An 18,879-nucleotide genomic window follows, 5' to 3' on the forward strand; every position below is an offset into this window, starting at 1 on the left:
TCACCCGTCCGCGCCGCACAGGCCCAGCAGCTGCTGCCGCCACAGGCCGAGCCCCAGGGCCGCCGTGAGGACGAGCAGCACCAGGCTGGAGCCCAGCACCAGCCAGGCCGTGTCGCCGTGCTCCAGCGCTCGCTGCAGACCTGCAGGACACAGGACAGCTGGACATGGCTCTGGCTGCAGCCAGGACACAGCCCCGCTGGACATGGCTCTGCCAGCCCTGCCAGGACACAGCCCAGCTGGACATGGCTCTGGGTGCAGCCAGGACACAGGACAGCTGGGCACGGCTCTGCCAGCCCTGCCAGGACACAGCCCAGCTGGGCATGGCTCTGACTGCAGCCAGGACACAGCCCAGCTGGACATGGCTCTGGCTGCAGCCCTGCCAGGACACAGCCCAGCTGGACACGGCTCTGCCAGCCCTGCCAGGACACAGCCCAGCTGGACATGGCTCTGGCTGCAGGCCTGCCAGGACACAGCCCAGCTGGGCACAGCTCTGCCAGCCCTGCCAGGACACAGCCCAGCTGCACATGGCTCTGCCAGCCCTGCCAGGACACAGCCCAGCTGGGCACAGCTCTGCCAGCCCTGCCAGGACACAGCCCAGCTGGACATGGCTCTGGCTGCCCTGCCAGGACACAGCCCCGCTGGGCACGGCTCTGGGTGCAGCCCTGCCAGGACACAGCCCAGCTGGGCACAGCTCTGCCAGCCCTGCCAGGACACAGCCCAGCTGGACACAGCTCTGGCTGCAGCCCTGCCAGGACACAGCCCCGCTGGGCATGGCTCTGGGTGCAGCCCTGCCAGGACACAGCCCAGCTGGACACGGCTCTGGCTGCAGCCCTGCCAGGACACAGCCCCGCTGGGCACGGCTCTGCCAGCCCTGCCAGGACACAGCTCCGCTGGACACGGCTCTGCCAGCCCTGCCAGGACACAGCCCCGCTGGACACGGCTCTGCCAGCCCTGCCAGGACACAGCCCAGCTGGACACGGCTCTGGGTGCACTGCCAGTACACAGCCCAGCTGGGCATGGCTCTGTCTGCACTGCCAGGACACAGCCCCGCTGGACACAGCTCTGCCAGCCCTGCCAGGACACAGCCCCGCTGGGCACGGCTCTGCCAGCCCTGCCCTGGCCGGCCCCAGGGCTGCCCGCACTCACCTCCCCGCAGGCCGCTGGCCATTCTGCCCCTCTGGCGTGACCCCCTCCTCTGGCAGTCAGGGGGCCGCCAGCCCGCCTGGCAGTGGCAGCTGCCCTTGTTGTTGCACACCTGCAAGGGGCAGGGAGGTACAGGTGTGCCCAGGGAGGTACAGGTGGGCCCAGGGAGATACAGGTGTGCACAGACAGGTACAGATGTACCCAGGGAGGTACAAGTGGGTCCAGGGAGAAGTACCCAGGGAGGTACAGATGTGCCCAGGGAGGTACAGGTGTGCACAGACAGGTACAGGTGTGCACAGACAGGTACAGGTGTGCCCAGGGAGGTACAGGTGTGCACAGACAGGTACAGGTGTGCACAGACAGGTGTGCAGGGTATGCGTTGTGCCCCCCCAGCCCCAGCACCCCACAGGACTCACGCCGCGGCCGTGGCAGTTTGTTTTGCTGTCACAGGTGGATCCCAGCACCGACAGAGGGTGACATGTGCTGTTTATACACACCTGGGAAAAACCATGGCAGCTCCAGCCCAGCACAAAAAACAAAAAAGAAAAGGAAAAAAAAAGACGAAGAAGCCAGAGTTCTGCCCTGGGGCCAGGTCATGTTTAAGTGCTCACACCCCACCAAACCTTTAATGCAGCATTTGCAAGTTTTTGCAGTGTTTTTAAATATCAAGCACACTGCTGCAAGGAACAAGTGTTTCTATGATCTTGTTAATATTCACAGCTTCTATTAGTCATTTCAGATGATTACAAAATACTTCCTTACCCTTCCAGAGCCACACTTTGTCCCTGGAGGAACCAGGAGCGGGTCCTGCCATGCCGGTACGTTCAGGTAGTCGAGAGACACACACAAATGCTCCCGCACTTGGGCGTAAATCACAGCAGCAGCAGCTGAGGAGAAGAGCTTGTTGGATGGGTACGTGCAGATCAACTTCCCACACCTGAGATCCCTGGAAAGCCAATTGGCACAGGATGTGTATCAAACATCCACACACAGACACTGGAGCATTGAACAGCACAGCCTGGTGAGAAAACATCAGCAGGGCTGGGAGGTCCAAGGGAGGATCTGTGACCTGAGGAGAGACACCCTCACAAGGAGAACACACACAGAGGTATTCAGTGCTTCACAAATCTCACCATAAAGTGCAGTCTTGACGCTTCTCTCGACTGTCCAATCCCAACCAAAGATGCATTTTAGCAGAGGCAGTGCCCCTGCCCAGCGTACCTCCAAGCACAGGTCCGGTAGTGGTGTCTATCCTTGAACCCGCAGTGCCCAAACCTGTCCCGCTGGGCATTGATCTCCTCGTAACAGGCCACAGGAGCATTCTTTGAATCTACAAGTTCAGCAATAATATCTGTTACAGTTACAAGGAACACAGAGGAACACATTATGGTATCTAATAACTTCATTTTTCATGATTTAATTAAAGAAAACATACCTATCCCTGCCCAAACCCCCAGCAGTCCCTAACCTCATAAATCAGCAGGGGAGCAGCAAATGGGGAAGTTCTCTGATTGAGTTTGCCCACAGAAACTAATTTGCTTTTTGTTCTTTCCACTGTTACCTGTGAAGCACTGGGGCATTCTGTTAACCAGAGCCAGAACAGAGCTTGAAATGCTTTCCTAAAGCTGTGCCTTCTCTCCAGGTGTCCCCCTGCCACCCAAGACTGGGGCACTGGAGGGTGCAGGTACAAACCGAGCGTCCTGATGCTGAGGCCACCCCTGCCCCGAGCAGTGCCAGTGCCACCAGCACAGCCTGGTACCTCTCCCGTAGAACTTCTTGCACAGCAGGTCTGGGGACTGGCAGCGTCCCTGGTAGCAGTAGCCCGTGCCCTGGCCGCAGTCGTGCCCATCCTGCAGGTACACGTCCGGGGGGCAGGCGGCGGAGGAGCCGCTGCAGAACTCGGGCAGGTCGCAGGTGGCATCGGCGGCCGGGCGGCACAGCGAGTTCCTCCACCTGAACTGGAGAGCAGCAGCAGCTCTGCAGCCTCCCCTGCCAGCCCCAGCCACGCAGCCCGAGCCACACAGCCCGGCTGGCCACGGCCTCAGGGTCCCCTGGAGGCCTCGGGTGGCCACACCTGTGTGACACTGCCTGGGACACCGACATTCCCCCCAGGGATCCCCCAGCACTGGAACATGCTATCTGTCCAAAAATGAATAATGAGTTTGTGATAAATTATAAAAATGTGCCTTACCTGACAATTTTTACAGCATAATCCAGAGGCACATTTTGCTTTTGGCTTCAGTCTGCACCTGTTAGTGCAGCACTTGTCCTGCAGGCATTCCTGGGGACACATGGCAAACCCATGTTATTTCATTCTGTTGTACTCCCGAGCTTCTCCTCCTCCTCTCCACATATTATTTGGGCAACATCCAGCAGAACAAATGGGCAAAGCTGCCACCAGATGGGTGCCACACAAACAGTGTCAGAGCCAAGGTAACCCTCCCTGCTCCCCCTGCGCTGGGACTCCCGTTCTCCAGCACTGGTTCCTCCCCTCACACTGGCAGCCCAGCCCGGGGTTTGTGGGGTGGCCCTGGGGTTTGTGGGGTAGTCCTGGGGTTTGTGGGGTGGCCCTGGGGTTTGTGGGGTAGTCCTGGGGTTTGTGGGGTGGCCCTGGGGTTCGTGGGGTGGCCCAGGCCCACCTTGGCCGTGCCACAGTCGCACTGCTCGCCCGGCTCCACCACGCCGTTGCCGCAGACGGCGCCGTTCCGGGCCAGGCGCGCCAGGCGCGGGCTCTGGAACAGGCACGCACCCCTGCCCCGCTTCAGGAAGGTCTCGAAGGCCCTGATGCTGCAGTTGCTAAAGGCTTTTGCCCCACGGAAATGCCTGAAACAAAGCAATTATCAGTTGTATAGCTGGTGTGTGTTACACACACACACAAGTGTGTTACACATCCACCTCCCCTCGCTCCCCAAAGCTCTGTGCAAGTCAAGCCCTGTCCCTGTCCCCAGCCCTGTCCCCATTCCTGTCTCCATCCCTGTCCCCAGCCCTTTCTCTGTCCCTGTCCCTGTCCCTGTCCCCATTCCTGCCCCCAGCCCTGTCCCCAGCCCTGTCCCTGTCTCCATTCCTGCCCCCAGCCCTGTCCCCAGCCCTGTCCCTGTCCCCATTCCTGTCCCCAGCCCTGTCCCTGTCCCTGTCCCTGTCCCTGTCCCCATCCCTGTCCCTGTCCCATCCCTGTTCCTGTCCCTGTCCCTGTCCCTGTCCCTGTCCCTGTCCCTGTCCCCATTCCTGTCCCCAGCCCTGTCCCCATTCCTGTCCCTGTCCCCATTCCTGTCCCCAGTCCTGTCCCTGTCCCCAGCCCTGTCCCTGTCCCATCCCTGTCCCTTTCCCTGTCCCTGTCCCATCCCTGTCCCTTTCCCTGTCCCCAGCCCTGTCCCTGTCCCCATCCCTGTCCCCATTCCTGTCCCCATCCCTGTCCCTGTCCCTGTCCCCATTCCTGTCCCCATTCCTGTCCCCATCCCTGTCCCTGTCCCTGTCCCCATTCGTGTCCCCAGCCCTGCAGCCCCACGCACTCACAGCGCCTCGGGGCTCATGATGCACACCCGCCCGGGGCAGCTGCAGCCTCGGGGGCTGTCCGAGCTCATACCCAGGCTGTGGCCCAGCACCTGTGCCAGGAGGACGGAGAAGGACTCCAGGGTGACATTCCCGTGGTACTGGAGGGACAGAGATGGGTTGGCAGAGCTGAGCGTTCCCTACAGAGATCCCTGATCTGTGTCCTGTGCTGCTGCTGCCCAGGGCTGGGTTCACAGCCACGTGGGGCAGGTGAGGGACAGGCAGGGGACAGCAGGGACCCTACCAGGGCCACTGTGGCAGCAGCATCCCTCTGGCATGCCCCTCCTGGAGCCGCTGCGCCCATGAACGCTCCTTGGTGCCTGTACCTGGAACACAGGCGTGGCCATGGTGGGGACAAGGACCTCTCACTGTGGTGTCTCCCCGGTGTCCTGCTGTCCCCAGGGGAGCTGGGGCAGGGTCTGTGTGGTGGGGGGCTGGTGCCTGGGGCTGGGCAGGGACTGGGGGCTGCCACCATTCCCATCTCCCCAGCCTGGGTGGGTGGCAGGGGATGGATGGCACCACTGCAGCTGCTGCATTGCTGTCTTGGAAGAAATACTTTAGGAAAATTAAGGATTTAGGAAATACAGATTTTTTGTCCTTTATATTTCAATTTACGTTGGTTTGACTGATTGCTGCCACATAACCACTAACACCAATGAACCTTTTATCTTACCCTAAGAGAGAAGCAATGTTGTATGCCTGTGGCTCCAGAGACGACTGTTTCCACTGTAAAAATCGCTGTAGAAGATCATCTGTGTCCCCTGCTGTCGATATTTTATCCCCCTCTGCCCACAGCTCCAGGGAGGACAGCACAATGGTGACATTAAGGGGATTAAACATCTAAAAGTACAAGAGAGGAAATATCTGCTCTCACACCTTCCCTTCATGCAGAGTCACTACTCTGCCCACAGTAAACACATGGGAAAGGTAAATTGCTGCTGTCAGTGCCTCAATGACATCTGTAGGCAAAAAGAATGAACACTTAAAGAATAAAGAGATACAGCAAGAGGCCTGAGCCAAAGTCCAGTGACTTCATAAGAAGTGTTGGGGGTTTTGGGAATAACCTCTCATTACACAGGTGAATCCTGAGACCACCAGTGGAGTAAGGAAAGCACTGGAAGTTGGTTCCAAGCACCTGAGAGTAAGACATGGCCATCATGCAGGGAAAGGTGTTCTTTTGTGGCAGACTGATGTGTCCAGAGGAAAAGCCTTCTCAGGAAACATGGCATTTTTTGCATAACATCCTCCTAAACCTAAAAGCAGCTAGAAAAGAGGTGCCCACTCTTCATCATCATCCCTCTCTCCCCCATCTCACTGCAGTACAAACCAGACTTAGGAACTCACGTTGTTGATTAAATTGAAGGCCTGAATTATCTTCTGTGTCGCAGCATTCGGGCTGGATCCCATGTAGCTGTACTGGAAAACAACCCAAGAGGACACAAGGGCAGGCAAGGTGCTTACCAGGGGGCAGCATGACGGTGGGGGAACACTGAAATGAGTCCCAACAGCGAGCCATGGAGACATGAGCTACAAATTCATGTTCCTTCTTTCCTACAAAATCCACAGTACTTCAAAATGGAAAACAAACCCATGCAAAAGCTGGGAAATGTCACCATGTCCATGCTCACAGAAGTCAGGCAAAGACAAGGAGAACAGTGGCTGCCATAGACTCACCAAAGCCTTGTCCAACACCACGTACACTGTGAGGTATTTGGGAGATTGTGCAGCAGCCGAGAGGGGCTGAAAGAGAAAATGGCCTTCAAAGCAGAGAGTCTGCATTCCCTGCTCTCACTGCTGCTCCTGGCTGTGTTCCCCAGGGTCCCTGCAGAGTTTGTGTCCAGTGTGTGGCCAAAGCTCCCTGGGGAGCCAGACCCCTCCTACAGCCCAGGGACAGCAGCAGCACTGGGGGACAAGCCCTGCTCACCTCATCATCCTCTTGGGCTTTGTCCAGCACGTCCCAGGCTGCCAGCCCAGCCAGCCCAGCCTCGGGGGGGCTGTGGGCAGGGGGGGCCGCTGCCCTGTGCCCCTCCCTCACTCGGTACAGCACGTGCTGGAACGCTGGGGCATTGCCCAGGGGCTGGATCCCGTAGCTCACGTTCTCAAACTGCAGCAAACCCCTGCCAGGGCACCAGCACCAGCTGTCCCCAGGCCAGGGCAGCCCTGGGACCGGGGCAAAGGCCTGGCAAGGGAATGGCAGCACAGGGACAGGGCTGGCACTGACCTGAGCCCCGAGCAGGTGCTGAGGGACACTGCTGAGCTGGGGAAGCCGTCGATGTAGCCCCGGTAGTGACAGCCTCCCTGTGACAGGACAGAGGACAGGGAGCCCTTCCATGGCTGGGAAGGTGATTCCTTACCCACACAGCTGGAGCAGCTGCCTCGGGCAGGGACACTGGGAGCACAAATAGCCCCAAGCAAGGCCAGGTTACCTCAATGGGGGCAGAACCAGAGTGCGAGGATCCCTTCTTGCTGGACATGTAAGTCTGGAAATCATCAGATAAAAAGGCACTACAAGAGAGAGGTGCAAAGGGAGGTCCTTGGAGCAGCATCCATCACCCAGAACTTCTGGAGCCTCTTGCAGGTCCTGCAGCCACTGTCAGTGAGGGCAGTGTCAGGGCCAACTCACTGCTGCTGCAGGTGGATGGTGTACAGCCTCCCCTCAATCCTCAGCCTGTAGGACACTGCATCCTTGTGCACACAGACAAGGGGGAATTGGGAACAGGGAGTTGGAAACAGCACGATCCCAGGCCTGCTGTGAACAGCACAGGGGGAGCACAGGGTGGGTGCAGCCCTCGGGGTGCTGGCAGCTCTGCTGTGGTGACACCGCTCCAGCTGCCACCACACCTGCAGTGCCCCAGCGCTCTCGGAGCTGCAGAGCTCACGGTGCCCTCCATCCCAGCACCCCCCAGCTCCCCAGCACCCCCAGAGCCCCCCAGCACCCCCAGAGACCCCCAGCACCGTGCCTGCTGCGCTCCCTTCGCCTTTGCCCCCAGCTGCTGTGGGATGGTGACCTGGGACCAAACCCGTCCCCGTGCAGGGGACAGAGCCCCCCATGGCTGAGCCCAGCCCCGTGGGGTGGGGGGCACGGGGGGGCCCTGCCCAGCCTCGTGCAGCAGCTCCAGGAGCAGCAGCAGCAGCAGCGGGGGCATGGCACAGAGTGGCCCCAGGGCCGGTAACGGCGCAGCTCTAACAGCCCCACAGTAACTGCCCCAGTAACAGCCCCCAGTAACAGCCCCCCCTCCCTCCAAGCACAGGCTGAGGCACAGACTTGTACAAAAGTGGGATCTTTATTGCTTCTTGGGTCTGTACAAAGGGGTTGGGAACAGCCCTTTGGCCAGAGGTGAACGTGGCTGTGGAGCACGGCCCCGCCAGCCCCAGCCCTGACAGGACAGCTATCCGTACGCTTCACAAAAATCAGTAGTCCAGTAGTCATCTTCAGCATCCCACACCAAAAATCAGCTGTTTCCTGTCCCTGGGATCGCTGTAGAACCACAGGTCCCTGCCCTCCTTCCAGCGGGCACGCCAGGAGTAAAAATCTCTTGGTCTTGTAAAGGCACCGTTTTCAGCATAGTTCAGCTCACACACAGCGTGGCACACCGTGCATCTCTCTGGATGGCTTCACTGCCTGCATCCCCTCCTTTCCCCACCCTCTGACCAGGGCTGGAGATGGGCTGCATCCAGCTGCAGAGCTCATTGTGACAGACAGACAGACAGACAGAGAGCCTGCTCAGGCAGAGCGGGACACAGCAATGCAAACAGGAAGAAATCGATTATCTTGGAACAAAAAGGAGACCCCCTAGAGTACAGCTGGTAAAATTCTAGGTGACACTTTACAGATTTTAATAGTGTTATAAATCTAAGTTTATGGGACACCACAGGAGTTCAAGTATTTTATTACTGCACACACTATATATATATTTATGTATGTATATACAGAGGAAAAGATTATTTTTTGGCAATATTAGGGGGATTTTACAGATTGAGCTGTGCTTGTGGCGAGCACAGAGTAAAACAGCCCAGCACACTCTTCAGCATTATCTCTCTTTTAGCAAGTTTGTGCAACAGAACCTCACTTTTAGCAAGTTGTGCAATAGATTCCTATTTGTGACCATGACATCCAGCTCCTACCCACAGCACACAGGATCAGGATCTACAGCTCCCTCTCCTAGCACAGTGGATGCTCCTCTGCTCAGGAGCTCCAAAATGCAGCCCAGCCCGTGGTGAGGAGCAGGGCAGTCCAGTCTGACACACAGCCCAGAAGCATCCTGACTGACACTCACGGGTTTGGTGTTAAAGGAGGGGCTGCACCAGGCACCAGGCTCCCATTTAAAGTGCTCAGAGAAGCTCTGGTGCTCCAGGCAGAGACACTTCCCCAGTGTTCTGCAGGGACTGCTGCTGCCTTTAGACCTGAATTCGAACCTAACAGCACCCCATTTTTTAAAACCAGATTATGGCCGTGTCATCTCGTACCTTTGTCTTCACTGCCCATCCATGTATTAGTGGGAATTAGTACAGGAGTCTCATTTAGCCACTCTCTAATTAAAAAGCATTAGACTCAGTGCTCCTATAGCACAGCCTAGTGTCAGTCAGCATGGAGTTAAGAATTTAAGTGCATTATTATGCATCTATAAACATATATACATGCATAAACATGTTTAAAATATATCTCTCTTCCTGAAAAAGTCCTCTGAGACCTCATTCCACTTTTGCCATTAAGGTGTACATGGGAAACACTTTCCAGTCCATGCAGAGTAACTGTAAATTAACTGACCAGATCTCCTTGCTTTGCAAAGTCCAACTCCTCACTGCACAGCCAGAGAGACAACAACAAATCAGACAATTTCCTTACCAGGGCTCATGGCAGAAATGGGGAAACCCAAACCCACGTGCTGGATTTCAGGACTATTTCCCTGCAGGCTGCTGCACTCCTGCTGCCAGCCTGGCTGCAGCAGCAAAGCTTGGACAGAGCAAGGGAGGGGCTGGGTGTCTCAGTCCCTGCAGCTTTGGTCGAGGTATTTGAGTGTACAGTTCTACATTCCTGGTTTGGATCTCTCGTTTGCCCTGTCCCAGGCTGCAGCAGGGAGCTGCTGGCACTGCCACGGGGTGCCAGAAGGGGAACTGCAGTGCAGCTGTGCAGCCAGCAGTGAGCTCACACGGCCCGAGGAAGGCAGAAGCTACTTGGGAGGCAGAGGAGCCGGTCGGGAAGGGAAGTACTGTCCCTGAGGTAAACACTTCTGCTGTGCTGGCACTCCCTGAGGTAGGAGCTTCTGCTGCGGGGGCGGGGGCCTGCAGGGGACAGAGCAGGGGTCAGTCCAGGGGTCAGTCCAGGGGTCAGTCCCACAGGGTCAGTCCCACAGTGCCCACCACCCACAGGGGTCAGTCCATGGGGTCAGTCCATGGGGTCAGTCCATGGGGTCAGTCCCACAGTGCCCACCACCCACAGGGTCAGTCCATGGGGGTCAGTCCATGGGGTCAGTCCCACAGGGGTCAGTCCCACAGTGCCCATCACCCACAGGGGTCAGTCCATGGGGGTCAGTCCCACAGGGGTCAGTCCCACAGTGCCCACCACCCACAGGGGTCAGTCCCACAGTGCCCACCACCCACAGGGGTCAGTCCATGGGGGTCAGTCCCACAGGGTCAGTCCTACAGTGCCCACCACCCACAGGGGTCAGTCCATGGGGTCAGTCCCACAGTGCCCACCACCCACAGGGGTCAGTCCATGGGGGTCAGTCCCACAGGGTCAGTCCCACAGTGCCCACCACCCACAGGGGTCAGTCCATGGGGGTCAGTCCCACAGGGTCAGTCCCACAGTGCCCACCACCCACAGGGGTCAGTCCATGGGTCAGTCCATGGGGTCAATCCATGGGGTCAGTCCCACAGTGCCCACCACCCACAGGGTCAGTCCATGGGGTCAGTCCCACAGTGCCCACCACCCACAGGGGTCAGTCCATGGGGTCAGTCCCATAGGGTCAGTCCCACTGTGCCCACCACCCACAGGGGTCAGTCCATGGGTCAGTCCATGGGGTCAGTCCCACTGTGCCCACCACCCACAGGGGTCAGTCCCACAGGGGTCAGTCCCACAGTGCCCACCACCCACGGCCCCACACCGTGCCCCAGCCACCACCCCACTGCTCCCACCCTTGGCCTCCACACCAAGCTCCTTCTGACCCTGCCCTGCTCAGACCGTGCCTTCCATGGCGTGAAATCCTCTGGGAACCCCCTTTTGTTAAAACTCACCTTTTCTCCCTAAATTCTGTGAGGATCCCCAGCCCTAGTGCCCCCCAACAGGAGCTACACGAGGATGTTCCCACCCAGTGACTGCACTGCTGAGCCACAGCACAGCACTGCATCTCACAAGCACCATTTAAAAATAAGATGAAAAATAAAAGGAAAACTTTCTGTTCAGAGAAATGGTTTTGCACTTGGCCGTAACATTCACAAATCAGCAGCACAATGACAGTTTTTTGAGTAATTTGCTTTTAAACTGACTATTTTACCAGGTCTTTCATCCACCTGCTGGGCTAACGTGCCCCCACAGCAGCGCTCTGGGGCTCGTCCATCACCACACAGCCCTGACACTGCAGATGAATGCTCTGCCTGCAGGGTGAGGTGAAGGAGAAACCTCCCAGTGAGAAGTCAGCCCAGCTTGCACACAACACCTGATGGAACACCCCAGGGCTCCCAGGAGAAGAAATCCCCCCCAGTGCCACTGCCAGGGGCACCTGCAGGGACGCACTGACCTGCTGGGCACCCTCTGTGGCTGCTGCCCCGGGTACTGCGCTGGGGAGTAGTAGGGCTGCTGGAAAGCCTGCTGAGGGTGCTGGTTAACTGGGTAAGCTGGCACAGGAAAGGTGTTTGGATGCATGTCCTGCAAAGAGAAGATAAAGGAAACGTTGACAAATTGCACACAGGGATTAAGGTATTTGTGTCACTATAAAAGTGATGCTCAAGAGCACTTGCAAACCAGCCTGGCAATGTCAGGGTTGCTCTTTCCTCTGGGAACTCAGCAGGAAGAAGCAACAGCAGCCTGGGAACTGCTGGATTTTGAAAAGCCCAGGAAGGCTGATCACAGCCCTTGGTTTGCTCTGGGAGTGTGCTCTGGCTGGCTGTGGCTTTCAGAGAACAACTACTCTGACAAGGAGAGGGGCTCTCACCTGGGGTGGGTGCTCTGTCATGAGCAAAGGGAGCAGCAAAGCAGCTAAACTGAGCACAGCCTGGACAATGCTTAGACTGGGGAGCTGAGGAGCCCCCCACACAACCCTCAGGAAACAAACATTCTCTCTGCTTCTCATCAAGGAGAAACACAATTCCCAGAAATGAAGAAGCAGAAACAGAGTGAAGGAAAGCATGATTCCTACCATGGGTACAGGTCTTGGAGCATAAGGCATGCCACGGGAGAAGCCTCTCTGCTGGCAGTCCCTGGCTTCGGTGTCTGTTCGAGGAGGAGGTGACTGAAGGGACCTGAAAGGGGATGGGGATGGACAGTGAGCACACAGCCAGACACAGAGACTGGGCAGGCCATGGACCCAGGCACTGTGACCTGGCAGCTGGATTTACACTACCTTAGCAGGTATCAGTGTGAGAAAGGTAATATTTACCACAAATCTAATAAACAATAACCCTTCTTCTGTTCAAGACTGGTAGCTTCCCTTTGCCCCTCTATAAAAAGATGGAACCCACAAATACAAACCCCTATCACCAATGTACACGAACAAACATAACATAAAGAGGAAACTCTCTGCTCTCTTGATTTGGGATGAATTTCTCTGTCCTGTCATTGCTGGAGGCAAGCTGCACGTGCCTTCCCCTGACATCCTGGGGCTGGACGTGGCTGCACACTTTGGCACTGGCCTGGCACCAACAGCCAGGGACTCTCGGGGCAGGGAGGGCAGGAAGGAGGGGGCACTCACGAGTGGCAGCGGGACATCAGCCTCCTGCAGCCTCTCTTCAGCCTGTCCCTCTTGGCAAAGGCCAGGGCAGCAGCCACGAGCAGGGGCAGCACCAGGAAGAAGAACACGAGAAGCCCATTGCGCAGGGAGGTGTCCTTGTCTGAGGGGACAAGAGCACAGAAAAGTGACTCTGACATGGTGCCACCACCCCCTGACTCTCAATAGCAGTGAGGATTTGGTAGGAATGGCTCTGTACTGTCTGCCATTTTTCACAGAAAAAGCCCAAAGGAATCCAGTAAGATACATGCCCATGTCCTTTCTGTTTATCTTTTAGAGCTGATACCCTGGGCTGCAGCACATTAAATTAGGAGATCAATCTCGTTTTTCATGACTGTATTGTTTCATTACTAAAGATCTTACAAGAGAGGAAAACAGAGCTGCTGCTTTGTGGTCTGATGTTAAATCTGCCTCTTCTCCAGTCACTGTTTGCTGCAGACAAAGAACTTGGGTTCTTAATCTTGACATTTTTATATGCAGCAATTCCTCCCGTGCAGGCTGTACTAAAACAGCCTTTCCCTTTTTCTGTCTGATGATTTGAGGGATCTGCCTGAGCTCCAGTGGTTTCTCCAGCCTGTTACTGCATCACAGTGCTTATAGCTTTCCCAAACCCACACCAGCTTATGAAAAACAGTCTTGAAAATCGTTCTTGCAGCCCACAGAAGTTACACCGATCCCATCTTTATGTACTCCACATGGACATAGCGTAAGTTCTTGTCCAAATCAGAGCTTAGCTCTGGCTTCTATTTCACCTTCAAACCCTCAGTGAGCAAAGCAAGCTCTGGCAGTTTGCTGCTGCTTCTGCAGGATACATGCTTCCCTTCCCAGCCTGGATACAGAGAAGCCCAAAAGGGATTTTTGTTCCAAGGTGGCAGAAACCACCTGAACTAAACCAGTCCAGATCCTTACAGATCCTGACCCCAGCATCCTGAGAGTGAAGGGCAACACCTTGAGCAGAAAACCTTTGCAGTGAACCCCAGTGCAGAGCCATCCACCAAAGCTCAGCAGCACAGGGCTGCTCTGGAGCAGCCAGCCCAGCCCAGCCCAGCCCAGCCCAGCCCAGCCCTCACAGCCACTTGCCATTGTAGGGAGGGCCACTGTCCACGCTGCCCCCGTAGCCTTTGGACTCACAGAACGGGGGGGCCCAGCCTGCTTCACAGTGGCAGTTCCTGTTGTTGTTGCACACCTGTATTCCAAAGCACAAGTACTCAGTAACTTCCATTTCTGTGCATTTAAATCCACGTGCAGCAGCCACGACCTGTTCTGCCCCTTGCTCAGCCTGGAGAGTTTCACCCAGGAACTCCCCAGCCAATTCCAAACAGGCCTTGGCCAGGCATCCCAAGATCTCACATGACTGAGCACACACAGCACTGCTCAGGAAGAGCTTCCAAGGATTAGCTATCCCAGCAGCTTACACACCATGGCTTTTGCTTGGTGGTTTGTTTTTTTTTTTTTGTGAGATGCAGAGTCAAATTTCATTAGCAATACTGGAACTGGGAATTCTTGTCTGGCAGAGTTTTGTCAAAGACTTTTTTCACACTGCTACAGGTTCTCTAGGCAAGAGACATTTTATAGAGAGTTTTACAGTTTGACAAAACAGAAAAATAACGTTACTAGTCACCATTTTGAAACTTGCTGCCTCTCCTCCCTGCTTACCCCATGGCCGTGGCACTGCTTCTCCACGTCACAGTCGTAGTTCAGGACAGAGGCACTCACACACTGGAAGTGCCTGCAGATCTGGGGACAGAGATGCACACAGATGAGGGATGGTGGCATTTCAGTGCCCCCTTGCCTGCCCAGATCCCTGCTCCCAGCTCAGGGCTCCACAGCCACAAGCTGTGCTTGCTGCCACAAAGCTTCACACACTCTCACTGATAATTCCACACTCTGCAGATACTCTGCTCCACAAAAGGCCTCTCAGCATGGGGCTGAGCTGGCACTGGAGCCTTTTGTCTCCAGTCTGAATGTAAAGGAACAGCAATTAAATTGTGCCCAGTAAGGACATGTGGAATGCACATTCCTCTGCTAGGACTAAGCTTCTGCACTCTCTGGTTTAGTTGGATTTTAATTGAAAGTTGTCCTCAAGGCATTTGTGTGGGCCTGGCTCTTCCTGCTCATTGACAGAGCAAAGATTCTGGCTCTCAACAACCTCAATTTCTTTCGCTTCACCTACAAATGAGAGGCTCATTAAATGTTTGATGCACACTCAGTGCAGCACTGGGCAGTGGGGGAATCAATGGACTCATTTAGCTTTACATCAACTAAGGCATAAAAAAATAATGGTCATAACTATCCATGAAACAATGCAGCTGAAAATTTTATTCCCATGAATACCCCAAATTATTACATTAGGACATGATTTTTATATTTTTAATTACCTTTCCATTACCACACTTGGTGCCTTCGTTCACCATGCCTGGATCCGGGACATCAGAGCCCAGCTGGAAATCCACCCCCCAGCACGTGGTGCCTCGGATGGGAGTCTGGATAATAGCAGGCTTGATTCCAAACACAGGCATGGCTTTCACATTTTCACACTGCAGCTTCCCACACATGGCATTCCTACAACAGCAACACAGGCACACTGTAGTGACACTTGGATTTATTCTGAGAACAAAACCACCATGTGTTTGATGTGATCTTTCCTTTCTACTGGAAGATGCTACTTGAAAACAAAATTGAGGCAACTTGACAAATAAAACTGAACTAGGCTTCATTCCAGTGCTGCAAGAGTAGTGTATCCCTTCCTTCTGTAAGCTGTTGGAATCTCTGCATTAAGGAAAACGTGATGATTTGCTTCCATATGTGAACACTTAGGAAAAGCACAATCCTTGACAGGAGATGTGGAACACCCTCCTCACCACAGCCCTGCATCCCTCCCCTTGCACAACATCCCAAACTGACACTACAGCACCCAAATACGGATTGATTCCCAGCCGTGTATTTCAGAACTTCTCAGTGCACCAGGCTCAACTCACCAGCTGGAACATTTCTTGTAGTCATGGCCATGGAAACCACAGTTGCCAAATCTGTCCCCCTTGGAATTCACTTCAGCAAAGCAAATGTCGGGGGCTGCTTTGGCTTCTGCAAACAACAGCCCATCCCCAGAGAGAGGAGCCACGTTACCCAGGCACAGAAACAGCTCACACAGAGCTCCTGTAGCCAGAGCAACTGCCCTGCTACACTCCATCAAACACTAAAGAGGTTACAAAACAGTTACTTAACCTAGATCAATCCTAGCATTAGATATTCTTTTTACAGCCCTATGGAGCAGAAACCCCCCTGTACCAGAAATGACAGGTGTAACAAAATTATTACTGGAATCCCCAGCACAGAACTAAGTGTACCACAGGAAGGACACATGGCATTGCCACAAATCCTCTGCCAAAGCCAGCTGGCCTTTGTTACAGAGCAAATAAATATATTTTAAATAAACTTAACGTATTCTTTAGTCACATCTCTTAGACAGACTGCAGCAGTTCCTTACTGGAGCCGAAGATATCCTGGCACTGAGCATCGTAGTACTGGCACACGCCGTTGTAGCAGTACGCCTGCTGGCTGTGGCACGGGTGCCCGTTCTGCACCGTGAAGTCTGGCTGGCAGAACTGCGAGCTGCCGTTGCAGTACTCTGGCAGGTCACACTCGTTGGTGCTCGCTCGGCACTCGGTGCCTCCAGGAAGGAGCTGAGGGGAGGGAAAACTGCATCAGGAAACAGAGGTTCCCAGCAGGGATGGGCACTGCTCCTGACCCACGCCATGCCCCAAACAAGGGACTGATCTGGAGCCCTCGTGGACACACAGGACAGCTGCCTCTCACAGATGCACTCTCCTTTTCTCCAGTTCCTCCCACCACCAGTCTCCTACCTGGCAGTTTTTGCAGCAGTCACCATAAGCACATTCAGCACCAGACCGCAGCCTGCACGTTCCTGGCTCGCAGCACGGGTCGCTCTCGCACTCCTGAGGACACAAGGGCTGTCAATGTCCCCCACTGCCACAAACAGAGCCAAGGGCACAAAATGCCCTGGCACTCCTGGGAAGGCACAGCCACAGACCTTTGGTGAGCCACAGTCACACTCCTCGCCAGCGTCCACCAGCCTGTTCCCGCAGTAGGGCACGCTGTACGTCTCGTCCGGCCTGGGCACGTTCAGCAGGCAGCTCCCCCCTTTGTTCAGGGTCAGCTTCTCAAAGTCCTCTGCGCTGCAGCTGCTGAAGTTCCTCGATCCCCTGCAATGGAGAAAATGAGCTGAGCTCCACACTAAGCCAAGCCAGCATCCCCTGTGTTTGCAGAAACAAGGGGGATGTTTGCTCTCCCCATTACAAGCACAACAGGACTCTGCAAGGGGAGTTTGAAGGCAGAAGTAATCCATAAAAACAAAGCACAGGGATGGGGCATTTTGAGCCCTCTTTGCCTTCCCTTGGTCAGATACTCACGATGCTCCAGAGCTCATGATGCAGCTGCTTGCCCCACAGTGACAGACCCGTTCATCATCGTGGTTCATCCCCAGGTTATGGCCCAGCTCGTGAGCCATGATGGATGCAAACATCTGGATGCTGATCCTTCCAAACTGCACAGGAGTGAGACAGAAGGCAGTCAGCACAGAGCTAATACTGACAGAGTCAATGTTTACTGATGTGCAAAGAAACTCTTTGGCATTGTCTTTGCATTATCAGATTCTCAAACCAACGGTGCTGGATTTCCAACCAAGTGCATGGAATTTTCTCAGCAGTAAGAGCCCTCAGAAAAACCTCTCTGGGACACTACCCAACAGCCTGCACCTTCCAGAGCAACTGCAACATTAACACAAAAACCAGAGCTCTCCACACCAGCCCAACTCTCTTGAAATGTGCAAATTCCAGCACTTCTGTCACTGGTCCAAAGAAACCAGATTTCTGGGATTGCCAGTTATCTGAGAGCAGCAGCTTGGTTCATTAAGGCTCTGCAGTTCCATGTAAAACACACAGTGAACCTGCACTGCTCAGGGAGGTCACAGCTGCAGGTCAGACAGCACAGGACACATCTGAGAACACCCAGAACTCCCACAGACTTTCGAGGTAGAGATGCTTAAAACAACACAGAAATCCTCTGAGAAATCCTTTAGCATGAGTATGCACACTGAGCAGAAGACTACAGAGAAGTTGTGATCCAGATATCCTGGAAGTGTCAGAAATTGTTGGGGATAACACAAGAGCCCCACTAAGCCACTTCAGCTTTGTTATGAAAGACTCTGTGCTTCCAGGAAGACTTTCAGAGTGCAAACTCTGACCTCAATCACATCCAGAGATCACTGAAGAAATCTCACCACGTTAATGCCTCCTGCATGGCTCTTGGAGCACACTGTTCCCACATAGGCCATTCCAGCTGTGCCACCAAAACCCTTCTTCCTGCAGTGATGAAGAGAAAGGAAAGGCCATCACCTGTCTGTGCAGACACACAGAGCCCCTGTCAGCACACCACTCCTGCCTGTGGGGCACAAATCCTGCTGCTCCAGCTTTCCAAAGCTGCCACAGCAGCACTGCTACTGACTGCAAGCACGAGGGGCACCACTAAAGCTGTCTGCTCAAGATTCCTTTACCCTGTTCATTTAAGAGCAGTGTTTACAGAGGAAGTCAGCCTCTTCCACATCACCCCTGTGCAAATGAAGAGCCCAGGCACTGCAGCTGAGCAGAATGAGCAGCGTGACCTCTGGGGACAAGGGGAGGGAGCTGAGCTCTGGGGACAAGGTGAGCTCTGGGGACAAGGGGAAGGAGCTGAGCTCTGGGGACAAGGGGAAGGAGCTGAGCTCACAGGACAAGCTGAGCTCACAGGACGAGCTGAGCTCTGGGGACAAGGGGAAGGAGCTGTGCTCACAGGACAAGCTGAGCTCTGGGGACAAGGGGAGGGAGCTGAGCTCACAGGACAAGCTGAGCTCTGGGGACAAGGGGAAGGAGCTGAGCTCTGGGGAAAAGGGAAAGGAGCTGTGCTCACAGGACAAGGTGAGCTCTGGGGACAAGGGGAAAGGAGCTGAGCTCTGGGTTCAAGAGGAAGGAGCTGAGCTCACAGGACAAGGTGAGCTCTGGGGACAAGGGGAAGGAGCTGAGCTCACAGGACAAGGTGAGCTCTGGGGACAAGGGGAAGGAGCTGAGCTCTGGGGACAAGGGGAAGGAGCTGTGCTCACAGGACAAGGTGAGCTCTGGGGACAAGGGGAAGGAGCTGAGCTCACAGGACAAGGTGAGCTCTGGGGACAAGGGGAAGGAGCTGAGCTCAC

The 18,879-nt window shown here is 55.1% G+C and overlaps 2 protein-coding genes across 2 annotated transcripts in view; both read right to left on the reverse strand.

Annotated features, from left to right (window-relative positions):
* LOC117007731 (disintegrin and metalloproteinase domain-containing protein 32-like) lies at positions 1–8,366 on the reverse strand. The gene is made up of 18 exons (XM_033081046.1): positions 8,271–8,366; positions 7,316–7,377; positions 7,119–7,197; positions 6,914–6,990; positions 6,728–6,809; positions 6,367–6,432; positions 6,037–6,108; positions 5,366–5,532; positions 4,937–5,018; positions 4,657–4,793; positions 3,783–3,966; positions 3,335–3,424; positions 2,903–3,101; positions 2,365–2,473; positions 1,906–2,089; positions 1,560–1,640; positions 1,147–1,255; positions 1–140 (listed from the first exon to the last, which is right to left on the reverse strand). Exons 1-18 carry the CDS (start codon positions 8,364–8,366, stop codon positions 1–3), a joined length of 2,016 nt encoding a protein of 671 aa, XP_032936937.1.
* The window catches only part of ADAM9 (ADAM metallopeptidase domain 9), a 24,148-nt gene continuing 13,226 nt past the window's right edge, over positions 7,958–18,879 (reverse strand). The window contains exons 10-22 of the mRNA XM_033081362.2: positions 17,935–18,016; positions 17,066–17,199; positions 16,687–16,858; positions 16,499–16,591; positions 16,123–16,318; positions 15,614–15,719; positions 15,014–15,197; positions 14,292–14,372; positions 13,716–13,821; positions 12,600–12,738; positions 12,048–12,150; positions 11,430–11,557; positions 7,958–9,975 (exon numbers count right to left, since the gene is read on the reverse strand). Of these exons, the coding sequence (XP_032937253.1) occupies positions 9,864–9,975; positions 11,430–11,557; positions 12,048–12,150; positions 12,600–12,738; positions 13,716–13,821; positions 14,292–14,372; positions 15,014–15,197; positions 15,614–15,719; positions 16,123–16,318; positions 16,499–16,591; positions 16,687–16,858; positions 17,066–17,199; positions 17,935–18,016 (1,636 nt within the window). The 3' untranslated portion in view covers positions 7,958–9,863. The remainder of the gene's footprint in view (positions 9,976–11,429; positions 11,558–12,047; positions 12,151–12,599; positions 12,739–13,715; positions 13,822–14,291; positions 14,373–15,013; positions 15,198–15,613; positions 15,720–16,122; positions 16,319–16,498; positions 16,592–16,686; positions 16,859–17,065; positions 17,200–17,934; positions 18,017–18,879) is intronic.

This window comes from Catharus ustulatus, chromosome 27 (assembly GCF_009819885.2).
Source record: "Catharus ustulatus isolate bCatUst1 chromosome 27, bCatUst1.pri.v2, whole genome shotgun sequence".
NCBI classification, from domain to species: Eukaryota; Metazoa; Chordata; class Aves; order Passeriformes; family Turdidae; genus Catharus; species Catharus ustulatus.